This window comes from Panthera leo, chromosome D4, assembly GCF_018350215.1.
Source record: "Panthera leo isolate Ple1 chromosome D4, P.leo_Ple1_pat1.1, whole genome shotgun sequence".
Taxonomy (NCBI): domain Eukaryota; kingdom Metazoa; phylum Chordata; class Mammalia; order Carnivora; family Felidae; genus Panthera; species Panthera leo.
In genome coordinates, this window is record NC_056691.1 from 24,415,712 (window position 1) to 24,429,023 (window position 13,312).

The 13,312-nt window shown below is 40.4% G+C and overlaps 1 protein-coding gene across 3 annotated transcripts in view; it reads right to left on the bottom strand.

Moving 5' to 3' along the window:
• FRMD3 (FERM domain containing 3) overlaps positions 1–13,312 on the bottom strand; it is a 310,742-nt gene that overhangs the window by 88,954 nt on the left and 208,476 nt on the right. For all 3 annotated transcript variants that reach the window (XM_042913165.1, XM_042913164.1, XM_042913166.1), the window contains 2 exons: positions 2,422–2,509; positions 767–855 (listed from right to left, as the gene is read on the bottom strand). In XM_042913165.1, the coding sequence (XP_042769099.1) occupies positions 767–855; positions 2,422–2,509 (177 nt within the window). The remainder of the gene's footprint in view (positions 1–766; positions 856–2,421; positions 2,510–13,312) is intronic.

The following is a 13,312-nucleotide window of genomic DNA, read 5'->3' on the forward strand; positions in this document are numbered from 1 at the left end:
GGGGTGCTCTCCTCCAGGTAATGGGTATTGCTGTATGAAGATGGGATGAACAGAGTTGCATGTGTGGCCATCTTATGAGCTTGAACCTGGAGACAACAGCCACTCCCCTGGGATGACAGAGAAGAAAATGGGAGACCCAGATCCTTCACGGTGTTGTCAGGTAGTTAAGTTAAAGGATCATGGAAATGCCTGACCTCTGGAACTTTTGCTATGTGACATAACCTCTTATCTGTAAGCCACTGTGAGGAGATAGTTCTGTTACTTTGAGCCAAAAGCATCTTCACTGATATACTGGATACCATAGGATGAGTCTGCAACAAGGATTTAACAGAAGAGAATTGGAGAGAAGTGAGCAGAAGAGGGCCCTGAGTTATTCAAGTGAACTTGCACCTTTACCCTGCCCTGACCTACCCTAGGGTCACCCCTCTGGCCAGACCAGCAGCTACTGGTGAGGAAACACTGGACACTTTCTCTTTGGAGACAGAGCTCCTGAGCCCAAGACACACTCTAGGTCTCCTGAGGTCAAGGGCAACCTAGATTGGCTTTTATTTATAGATGTATAATCCCTTCATAATGACTCTCCACAGCAAAGAAATGAATTCTAAGCATTCTACCAGACATTTCCAATACTCATTCCCAAAGGGGTTCCCCTTTCTCCAGACATTTCCAAACAAACAAACAAACAAACAAACAAAAAAATCAAAGGCTGGGAAAGAAAAACAAGATTAAGAAAAATGGTAAGCCAGTTTCCCAAAGAAGTACTTACCATTTTATCAAATGGATTCTCTTATTTCCCTGAAATACCACAAAACCTGCTGCAGTGAATCCCAAAAATGTTGTGGTGCCTGTTGAATCCTGGAAAAAAAAAAAAAAAAAAAAAAAAAAAAAAAAAAAACATCTAGATTGAGAAATATAAAATAAATGATAAATGGTATGCTCATTCATCTTCCTCCTGGGTTAATTTCAGGTTAATTCCATTGATTATAGCAATAAACTAAGTTTCTGAGATGGGACTTCCAAGGATAATACTTCTAAAATCTAAGGAAGGTCTGGGAATATGTAGCTTTTTCCTTCTACCTCTCCAGGAACATCCTGGAAAAATACAGATTACTCACAAACTACTATGTCTATTTCTAACTGTGTCCTGGGGCCACCTGAGTGCTCAGATCTGCCCTATAAGGTGGGCAAACTATTCTCAGTCATCAAGAGCCCCAAAACCAAAGAGGCTATGAAACCAAAGCCCTGAATATCTAATTTAACTTCATTCAATTCCACATGATATTTCTGGCAATTTTAACATAAAGAAAGGTCCAGAAATGCCTACTTTGCTTTTAGCCTCAACCAGAAAAATTAAGCATAGATCACTAAAGGCAAAGGAAAGACAACAACAAAAATCAAGTCCATTTCCAAGTAACAAATAAACAGAGAGGCTCAAAATTGTGGATTAAGTCTAATTTGCTAAGTGGAATAAACTGATTTATACCATTACTAGGAAGAGGATCCTGGCCAATACGCTAAAATAATTGCATGGGCAGAGCAAGAAGCCCATGCCAATGTGAACAAGTACCTGCTGTAGTCATCTGGAGAGCCTGCTCTGCACCCCACAGATCCTGATGTGATTGGGCGGCAGAAGTAGATGAAGCTACCCAGGTGCTTCTAATGAGCAGCCTGCACTAAAAGCTATTGACCTAGTACTTTATCAAACACTGTTAGCTGGTACCATATGGATAAAGAAATGTTCCAGTAGGACTCAAGAACTTACCTTTAAGAGCTTGGCTGATATAAATGCTTAGTTTAGGATTCTAGTTAGTGTCTGGTTGATGCGTGGCTAGTGTAGGGTACGGAAAGAAGAAAGCTGCTTTCATGGACCATTTCTGGAAAATGTGTGCATCATCTTGGGGGCTTGTTAAAAAAGCATATTCCCCCACTGCACCCCCAGCGATTCTGATTCAGCAGCTCTGGGGTGGACCCCAGGTGATTCTAATACATGCTTAAGAAAAATACTGTCAAATGATACGAACAACAAAAACAGGAAAAACAATTATTCCTAATGTCAAAATATAATATTAAGTCTTTTTTTTCTTCTACCTTCCCGATTTTCAAGAGTCCGTTGTTGCTGACAATGGTCTTGAAAATCTGTTGGGATCCTATAACTTCTCAGGGGTAGAATCATCCACTTGATGGATAGATGGATGAATCATATGTGTTAATTGAGGAAAACGTGGCCACTACATAGCAATTAGCAAACTATTGGGAGGCTGCAATGGAGAAAATCAACTACCAGAACATGACACCGCAGCCTACTGTTGTCCCTTCCAATTAGGGGCAATGGATCAGGCTGTAGAAATATCCTGCATACCAATTAACTCTCTTGTGTGCAAAACAATCATTATATGTTGGCCTGCTATGAGGGGCACTCACCTTGCATGGGTGGGGGTCCACCCCATAGGTTTCCAAAGTGTGAGCTTTCAGGAGTAAGTTAAATTCAGCAACGGGTGGGCTCTGGCCTCTAAAAATCACACGAGAATAGTTTAGGGTGTTAATACAGAAGATTATAGAAACATAGAATCCTTTCATTCAATAAAATGTGATATCCTAAACTAAAAAAAGAGAGACATCCCTACATAAATAGTAATCAGTAAGACTGATCACTATTTCTCACCACGAAGAGCCCTTTGCTAAGAAACCTAAGCTCATGTTCCCTGGCTAATTGTTTCATAATAAACCTACATGTACTCTGAGGACTCCAGTGACCCGTACAGTTAATCAACATTATCAAGTTACCAATAAGTAAGCCTTGCAAATTCAATCTTAATATGAAATAGAAGTCAGCATCTGTTCTTTCCTGCTCACTTAAAAAGATTATACAGGGTAAATACCATTCCTTTTTGCTCAGGGTAAAATACAGGCAATCCTGTTACCCTACCAACAAGCCTGAACAAAGCCATCTGGTAGGACAAACTGTCAACCATTCCACTGGAAAGCTCTGGATTTTGAAAGGAAATCTCAGCCACTAATCCTAGCAGTGTCCTCCAGGGTGGTAAACAAGGTCTTGGCCTCAGCAAGGGAGAAAGGGGCTACAATACAGATGGCTGTAAAGCCTTTTGGGGCTAAATTCCAAAGCAGGATGGTGCAGCATTCCAAAGACTCCACTTTAACTAATGTTAATATCCCACATGTATCTTCGAGAATCCAAACCGTTCCCTAAGGATAAATATGTAACCCTAACAACCAAGTAGAGTTTGCTAAAGAAAACAACAGGAATGTGTTTTTATTTCCAAAACCTAAGATTACATTGTAATATTAAATCTATTTCCACCCACGCTTCCCCCCCATAGATGCATTTCCTCCCCTAGCCATCAAGACAACTAAATCATCGTGCCTCTAAATCAAAACAGTATGCCATCTACCTTCTCCCTGAAGCCTTTTGAGATCTTCTCTTTACCCTGAGTGACTGAAATTCCACTATGATATGTCTAAGGAGTGTCTTTACTCATCATGATCAGCACTGTGGGGATACTTTTAATCCAATGATTCATTTTTCTTTGGCTATTTCTTTTCGTCTCTTCCCAACCTCCTTCTTCACCAACCTTTATTTCTTTTCTTTCTCTTCTCACCTTTGAGAGACCCAAGTAAATGGATATTGAACCCCCTAGGTCTATCCTCCATGCCTTATAACCTTTGTTTCATTCTCTAAATCGTTCTTTTTGTACATTCTGTATCATTTCTTAATTCCAACTTCCAACTTGCTCATTTATTCTTCAGCTGCATGCATTCTGCTTTTATTTCCGTTTATGAGTTTTTTAAAATATAAATATTGCATTTCCAATGTAATATCTAATTGGCTCTGGAAATAGCTGCCTATTCTTATTTTATGCAATAAATTCCTTTTATTCCTCTGAGGAAAAAAACACATGGTTTCCTTTAAAATCTAATCCTGTTTACACCGTTAATGCTGTTTTCTTGGTGATGGTCTTCGGTTTACTGAGTCAGAATCTCTCATTCACGGAGTTGGTTTCCTTAAGTGTTTGGCGATTCATGGATGGGCATTCATTTTTGTATTTGATATTATTTAACGCAGTGGCCTCTAGAGGTTGTAGGGAAGGAGCGGGTGGTGGGGCATGCCATCTGGGAAGAGTGTGTGTTAGTAACTTGATTTTAAACTGAAAGTTGTAGTTTCTCCAAGTGTTGCTCACACACAGGGTACTTCCAGCCCAAGCCCGCTATTGCCCATGAGGAACCAGAGAAAGAGGTCAAAGCTTCCCAACTGTGCCAAATGTAGTTTTGCACTCACCATGATGGCTGACCTGGGTATCTGTTGCCTGAAGCACCCAGAACCACTCCTACCCTACATATGTATTTAACCTGGATTTGCTCCATCTATTTCCCATCTTCCAGAGACACTGTAGGACTTCTGATCCAAAAATGGTCCACAAATGGTATACTTTCCTGCATCTGCCTTCTAGTACTTTTTCTATTATCCATAGGGACTTGGAGAGGGAAGAAAAGGTAGCCATATGTGTTCTTTTCAAAGAAGAAATAATTTTTAATTCATCCTTTACAGAACATATTTCTGAGGGATTGACTCAAACACCTGCTTTAAGAAAATAAAGTCTTTCTAAAGCCTTTCAGGCTTTCCTCTTCTTTGGTCTTAGTGTTCTAAAGTTTTGCCATGATATATATAAAAACAGCATCTTTATTCATCCTGATCAGCACTGTATTGGCCCTTTCAATACAATTCCTATCTTTCTTTGATTCTTTTCAAGTCACAGTCACTGTGAATTATTTCTCTTCCTGATACCATAACGATAGGTTCAGAAAAGTCACCAACTATATTGATGGGGAAGGGAAAAGGGATTTGGGGGGAAGTTTTCTCAAAACATGCAGGTATTTCTCCATAGCTCTCGTGCAAGTTCCAGTAGTAATAGCTTCTCTTTCACTGAAAAATAAGTCATTAAATCCAAATATTGGATGCCATTTCCTTCCCTGCCACACATTCTCACTCACTCACTCACCCAGAGGCTCATAGCACCCTCTGACGAGGGGCAAAGCACAGAGCTAAGCCATCTGGCATCTGGTGGCCCTCAATGCAGAACTTCAGTCTAATGGCCCAGATGGAGGCCAAAGGGAACCAGGACCCCAGGGCCAAAGTAGCCCAGGCCATTAGCTCTGCTGGGGATAATACTGGTTGACATGAAAGGGCTCTACTCCGTCCCACACTAATAAGAGCTCCTCCGCTCCTGAGAGCTGGCCATTCTCCCCAGTGGTTACATTGTCAGCACTTCTGAATAAAGAACATGGTGTTTATTCTTAAAATCCAAGTTTGGTTTTAAAGCAGACCCCTCTTTTCTATTCAGTCTGGGAACAAGTTAATCATGAAAGGTTGTAATTTCGAAGTTCACATTGGAAAATGAATGGGTTCTGCTCGCCTGGGTGGTCTGACCACTTTCCTGTCCTTTGTAAATCTGATAGGCATCTGATTTCTAGTTGCAAACACTCAACCACAGATGGTAGCAGGTGCAGTGCCACACAGCTCCAGAGGAGGGGCTGCTATTAAACTCAAAGACCTCTACTCACTGGGAGATCACATCCAGGGTGTGAAATGGGAAGCCCTAGTACAGGAAAAGATTTCAGCAACAGGTGCAATAAAAAAAAAAAAAAAAAAAAAAAAAAAAGGACTTCTATGTAGAATTTGGTTTAAACTCCAACAAATCAATAAACAATAAAATTTTAAAATATAAAAAATATATGTATATAGATATATATGTCTGTGTCTGTGTATGCATATATATATATATATATATATATATATATATATATATCTCAGAAGAAAAGTTAGCAAGACTTAAATAGGCACTTCATAAGATATCCAAATAGCCTACAACTATGTGAAAATGTGCTTAACCTCCTCATGATCAGCAAAATGCAAATTAAAACTATGAGAAATCATTTATACATCATCTATACATTATATACGTTTAAATAGCTAAAATTTAAAACATAGTACCAAACACTCACAAGGATTTGCAGAAAAAGCAACTCTTATACTGCTGGTGGGACAGCAATTTGGTAGAACTATGTGGGAAATTGGCATTATCTACAAAAATTCAACATGTTTACCTTGTAATACAGCAATTCCATTAATAGTTTTATATGCAACAGAAACTTGTGCCTGCCACACCAAGAAATACATAGAATTTTCATAGTAGTGCCATTTGTAGTAGCAAAAAAATAGGAAACTCAAATGTCTATGCACAAGAGAATGGATAGACAAAGGAATGCTCAACAGCCACAAAATTAAATGAATTAAAGCTACATACAACATGGGCAACTATCACAAAGATAAAACTGAACAAAAGACGCCAGATATAAATGAGTACACACTGAACGAATTTATTTATATGGCTTTTAAAAATGAGTACAACACAACTAACGTGTTAAAAGTCAGAGAAGAGATTCCCTTTGGAGAGGAGAGAGAAGGTAAATGTTGAGAAGGGGCAGGATAGGAGCTTCCGGGATGTTACCAATCCTCTCTGACTTGGGTGGTAGTTATACACATTTGCTTTGTGACAATTCATCTAGCTTTACATTTATGTTTTGTGCACTTTCCTGAATCCGTGTTCTATTTCCATTTTTAGAGCATAAGACAAAAAAAAAAAAAGGTGATGAAGCACTGAGAACCCTCACGTACTGTGGGTGTGAGTGTCAGCTTGAGAAACCCCATTAACAAACAAGCCACCACTTCCTAGAAAAGCGAACACCATACAAACTCTACAGCCTTACAAATTCTACACACGGGTTTCTACCTAGGCTAGGAACTCCTTTACATATGCTCCCATGAGAATTATTCAAGAAACCATAAAGACTTTGTAATAGCAAAAACCTGGAAATAACCCAAATGCCCATCAACAGAATGGATACATAAAATGTGACATGTTCATATCATAGTGTATTAGTTACAAAGAAGTACAAATAAAGACCTATGGCTACAGGCATCTGCTTGGAAGAACCTCAAAAACAATGTTGATGGGGAAAGTAAGATGCAAGAATAGAGTAGGATCCCATTTATGTGAAAGTCAAACACAAAGCAATGCATTATTTAGTGATAAATATCAAGTACACTTAACGAAAGCAAAATAAGAGAATGAATACCTCCAAATTCAGAACAGTGCAGAGGAGGGAAGGAGGTGATCTGGGAGGGGTGCACCTGAGATTTCAGGTGGTGATATTCTAATTCATAAACAGAGTGAGCAGGTCATGGGTGTTTTTTCAACTATTCTATATTTTTTAAGGTTTTTAAATTTATTTTTGAGAGAGAGAGAGAGTGAGTGAGTGAGTGTGTGCATGAACAGGGGAGGGACAGAGAGACAGGGACACACAGAATCCAAAGCAGGCCCCAGGCTCTGAGCTGTCAGCACAGAGCCTGATGCAGGGCTCGAACTCACACTGCGAGATCATGACATGAGCCAAAGATGCTTAACCGACTGAACCACCCAGGAGCACCTCAACTATTCTTTAAATTACACATATATTGTATATAGTCTTATGTGCTATATATTTGCAATGGTGGAGAAAAAAGGAATAATTCCTGTCCTTTTAATAAAATAATTATTGAAAAAAATATCATTCAGTCTAAAAGTACTGCTGAACAAAACAGGATTAGGAACATAACAGATATGCATGCTGGGCTACCTTTTACTAAACTCTACTGTTCCAAGCGAAATATAATCATTTCTGTTGTAAAGCAATATATGTATTTTGTCACTTAGCACTCATAAAGGAGAAATTCTTATCATTTTATAGATGAGGATTCTGACACTCAAAAAGGAAAAGTAACTTGCTCAAGGTTCCTCAACTAGTAAATGCCAAGGTGAAGTTCACTGCTCAGTGCCTTTTTCACCATCACTACCAACATGATATGGTCATGCCATCGCAGAGCACATCAAAATGAAATGGTTTCTATCAGTTCTTATAAAAACCCTTTTTAAACTCTAAACACTGCATCTTATCAGTGATGAAGCCATCCATCTGAGGTGCCTGATATTCAGACCTGATGAGAGCAGTGAGGTCTCAGTTTTAATCTGGGTCAGAGATCCCAAAACTGAAGCCCATGGGCTAAATCAGGACCACTGCCAGGTTTTGTACAGCCCTTGAGCTAAGATTGGTTTTTCCATTTTTAAATGGTTTAAAACAATCAAACAAAGAGTACTTCCTGACCCATGAAAATTATGTAACATTCAAATTTCATTACCATAAACTCTTACTGGAACACAGCCATACCCATCTGTTTGCATACTGTCTATGGATGTGGTCATGCTCCAACAGCAAGACTGAGAACTTGCAACAGAAATCATATGTTCTGGGGGCCGCTGGGTGGCTCAGCTGGTTAAGCATCCAACTTTGGCTCAGGTCATGACCTCACAGTTCATGAGTTTGAACCCTGTGTCAGGCTCTGGGATGACAGTTCAGAGCCTGGGGCCTGCTTCGGATTCTGTGTCTTCTCTCTCTGTCCCTCCCCCGCTCACACTCTGTCTCTTCCTCCCCAAAATAAGTAACCATTAAGAAATCATATGTTCTCCACAGCCTCAAGTGTTTATTAAGCAGCCAAGTATAGAAAAAGTTTGCTGAATTCTGAAGGGTAGGAAGTGAACACAGAAATAGAAAACAACTAAAGCTGATCTCCTTGATTCCATAAAATGAAGGTAAAAATAGTGCCTACACCTTGAAGATGTGGTGTACAGAGTAAGAGGTTGACAGATAAAAAGCCAGTAGACTAATGCCTGGCACAGAGTACGGCCTCCCCTCACCCTCTGAACAGCATTAGTTCAGCACGTGACTGAAATCAGAATCATGAGGCTGAGGGAAATGTCAGGAAGCATGTCAAGATATTCACACCAAAGCAAAGACCCCTCTTTAAAATAAAAGTCCTCAAATGGGTATCATTTGCCTTGGGTTTGATTGCAGATCTCCAACAGCTAAGCACTGAAAAGACCTTATCTAAAAAAGTCAGACACAGAGAAAGGCTAACTGCAAATGTTCAGAGTATAAAGATGTACGAAACCATGGAGGAAAGATGGAGACCCCGACGACACTGGAAACTGAGTCTCCCTGACTCACAGAGGAAGAAGCCAGTGAATGATCAGGTTTTCAGGAAGACACTAAGACCAGTTAAACACATTTTTTGTGCCTCCTCAGATCTCCCTCTGGACATTTGTTTCTGTCAAAAACTCTTTTTGGTAATGGAAAATAATGATTTTCTATCCTTTGAATCTTACACCAGAAACTGTTCTGCTAAGATTAATAGTGTCTCTAATGAGACATCTAGATGAAACACCAGTGATTAGGTGAATTCTGTAAGAGCTAACAATTCTCTAAAAATATGCTTTCCTAATAAATTAGGTGAGGTCGAGTAATCGTGTATTTAGCCATCTATCTCCCTTCTACCTACCTGGTATTCTTTTTTTTTTTTTTTTTTTTTTCCAAAAGGAACACTCTTATTATCTGTGTATGATAATTAAACGGGGTGTGGGTCTTGCCAGCAAGGATCTGGATTGCTTGGAGCACGGCTGGCAGGAAGGGGCGGATTTGGTTCCACCTGATCCATTCAGGTCTTTGAGATGCAGAATTAAACTCAGCAAAGTAGAATTCTCAAGCTAAGTTAGGTTAGGTTTTGCTGCAACTTGGTTGAAAACTTTAGATTTTACTCACCACTGGCTTCAAATGCTTGACAGTGCTCTCAGAACTTACCCTTCAGCAGGGCTTGGGATCTTAGCACCCATTAGACTCCACAGAGAGTTCTCTATGCTTTATAGCATTGCTGTCAAGGTTTTGAACTTCAAGGAGTCTCCTTTGCTTTCTAGAACCATCACTGGCCCTCTGCCCTTCAGAAGGACCTCCCTGTGGTCCTTTCTCTGCTGTTGGCAAGAGCTACCCTGCGCTGGATGAAGGTCTGGAGTGTCTTGCAAGAGTTTCACTCACCTACCTCTCCGATCCTGTCCAACTTCTTCCCTCTTCGCTTGGTGAAGGTCTAGGGCCAAATGGTGGTGGGAAAGTGCAACTCACTCTGTAGCTGGAGTCTTTGTGGTCTCAATCCATTAAGTCAGCCCACTCATGGCCATCAAAGGCTCATTAAGGATTTGGCTAGCTCCCCTTGACCCCACCTAAGGCATATTCCTCCCTCTCCTCCTCCTCCTCCTCCCATATCATCAGAAGTGAAAGCAAGTGCAGGTCTCTACTGTCCTAGGAAAGACATTCTGGATTTTAGTATTTAGGTTTCTTTTCTCTCAGATTGGTTTCAAAAATAGTATTCTGTAGTCTATGTAGCTTGTGGTGTTAACTTGGTGTTAGGGGAAATCAATGTCTCATGCTTTTCTATGTCCTAACTAGGAGTGAGAGTCCCTATTTTGTCATTTCTATTTGTTTACTTAGAGAGGAACATGATCTCTTGCAAACTCCTTGGGGACCACTGGGAACCATTCTTATGAGAGCATTAGATAGAACACTACTCATTTGGGTAACTGCCATGCTATGAGGGAGACGGTGGTAATGCCCGGGGGCCTGGCAAGGACAAAGCTTCCAGGAGAGCAGCCTCTTAGGAAGATGCGCAGGAAAACTCAGGTTTTAGGTCAAGGTCTATTGTTTCTTATCTGTAGGTCCTTGGATAAATTAATTTTTCAGGCATCCATTTCCTTATTGGTACAAGAAGATAGTCGCAAACTCAACCAACAGAGGGAGAAGGTGAATGAGCCAAGCAGGGATGGTGGCGATTTGGAGAGCAAATGAGTCTCCTACAGAGAACTGATGCTGAGCTCTGGCCAAGCACTGCTGCATAGGAGAAGGTCTGGCCTTACCAAATCTCCCAGGCGCAAGTAAAGCTGGGGCTTTATGGCAACTGATGCCATTTTGAAAAATGTATTTGGCCCAAACACCATACATATGAGTCACAGCATAATTCAACAACTGTCATTTTATAACCCCTGCTTTGGACTCCAAGAGTCCCACAAGTGCAATAACTAAGTGCAAGTTTTTGGCTTTTGGTTAGTGACCTCTTGATATTCAAAGGCTCTAGGTGGTAGTTTTAGCTGTGTATGACCAATAAAAATAAGGAAACATGTTAATTGTTACTTTGTGAATATTGTTTTTTAGATAAAATCTTTCAAAACATGAGGGCATGGGAGAGTATAGATGATGAAGGGGATCCCAGCTTGGTGGTGAAGCAGTTGAGGATCAGTGGGCTAGGTCATCCAACACGACCAGTTTCTGACACAGAGTTGCCTTTTAATAAGTATTTGTTGCATCAATAGATGAACAAATAGATGTATGGATGAATCATGAATGGGTGCATGGGTGGACGGACAGATAGATGGATGCATGTCTGAGTCATGAATGGGTACGTGGATGGATGGACAGATAGATGCATGAATGAATCATGGATGAGTATGTGGATGGACAGAGGGATCACTGGATGGATACACTGTTATAAGCTCATCTAAAGTTCAAAAAGCCTTTGACTATGTCTAATTTTTTTTACATTTACTTATTTTTGAGAGACAGAGAGAGACAGAACACAAGTGGGGGAGAGGCAGAGAGAGAGGGAGACACAAAATCTGAAGCAGGCTCCAAACTCTGAGCTGTCAGCACAGAGCCCAACGCGGGGCTTGAACTCACAAAGCGTGAGATCATGACCTGAGGCGAAGTTGGACGCTTAACCAACGGAGCCACCCAGGCGCCCCTGACTATGCATAAATTACATGTCACATGTTGGGGGGATCAAAGAATGTATTGAGTCATGGCTGATTCAAGCTGTCAATACTATCCTTCTCCCCTTCTTCAAAGCCATGTTGCACTTTGATGACTTTGCTCTTTCTCCTTTCAAGTCACTGTAGCTAGATTTTACCTATATAAAAATGCTGGTGGCTTGGGTGCATACATGACACACACATGATTTGCCCATGGCCCAACCCTCCCTAGAAATGTCCCTGACTCTAAGCCACATAATACAAGGATTCAGTTTTTACAGGAGGAGCATTTGATGACAAGTAATTCCCTCTTCCAATTCCTATGCCAAATAACAACAGAGAATGGAAATGGATTTGATGATCTTTCAGAGAGAGAGAAAGAGATTCTAGGGCTTTAAAATGAGAGACTTGAGAAAAGAAAGGGCACAGGAAGGAGGTAGTAGAGATGATTAAAAGCACATCTTAAGAAAGATTAGAAGTTGTACAGTAATCTGATCGTTCCCATTTTCCTTTTATACAATAAACGCTCTTCCCCAAGCTGCACAAAAAACATTTCCTGAGGGGGCTCTTGTAATCTCTTCATCAGAAGCACAGGTAGAGGGTATTTATCATTGCAGATCACTTATTTCTAGAAGACTAGACGTTTTTGACACTATAAATCCTTGCCAGGAAGCACATGATTTACAGAGAATGTGAATTTTGAAAAATAAAAAGATAATGACTCTGTATGAAATATACTCAGTGTCATTATTGCTTCCAGGACAAGCCTCACTGCATCAGATCATTATGGTGGTAGCTAATTGGATGATTTTTCTGCTTTTTAAGGACAGGGAATATACTTCATCAAAACCACTTCACCACCAAGTGAGACTTTTGAATATTTGAAAGCTGATGACCTGTGCCTGAAGCTAATCCAAATGTCTTTGCCTCTAATGAGAAATCTGATAAACTGGTATTGAGAGAACCAGCTGAGTAGAAAGTGTAGGAAAACCTCCAGAGAAGCCTCTCAGGGTTCCCGATAGTAAAATCAATCATATTCTTGGTCATCAACCCTCAGGACTAATGGAATGGGTATTCCATTCCCTTCTAACCCACATGGCCATGATTAAAGCTGTGGAAAACAGTAACCAAGACAGGCAAAAAAATAACAGAATTGTCACACCCCTAGGGATTGTGGCAACAGCTCCTTCCGGCCACCAGAGGGCTCTGGAAGGAAGAACAACCTATTGCTAAGCAGCCCCAATGCTAGGACCTCATTTCTGCGTACCACACTCAAATGAAATCTGTAAATCATAAGAGATTCTTTCTTACATGTAGTTTTAAAAAATACTGATCTTTTGTCTTAAAAATATCTACAGAGGCAGGACAGTGAAGCAGAAATTGATTCCAGACCTGCTCTACCACGTGTTCAGAGCAGGAGTCCGCAAACTAGCACCCATGGGTTAAATCTGGCCCACCATCTGTTTCGTCAATCAAGTTTTATCGAATCATCGCCCACTAATTTATGTGTTGTTTAGGTCTTCTTTTTGCTCTACAAAATCATAGCTAAGTGGCTGTAATAGAGATCCCACGTG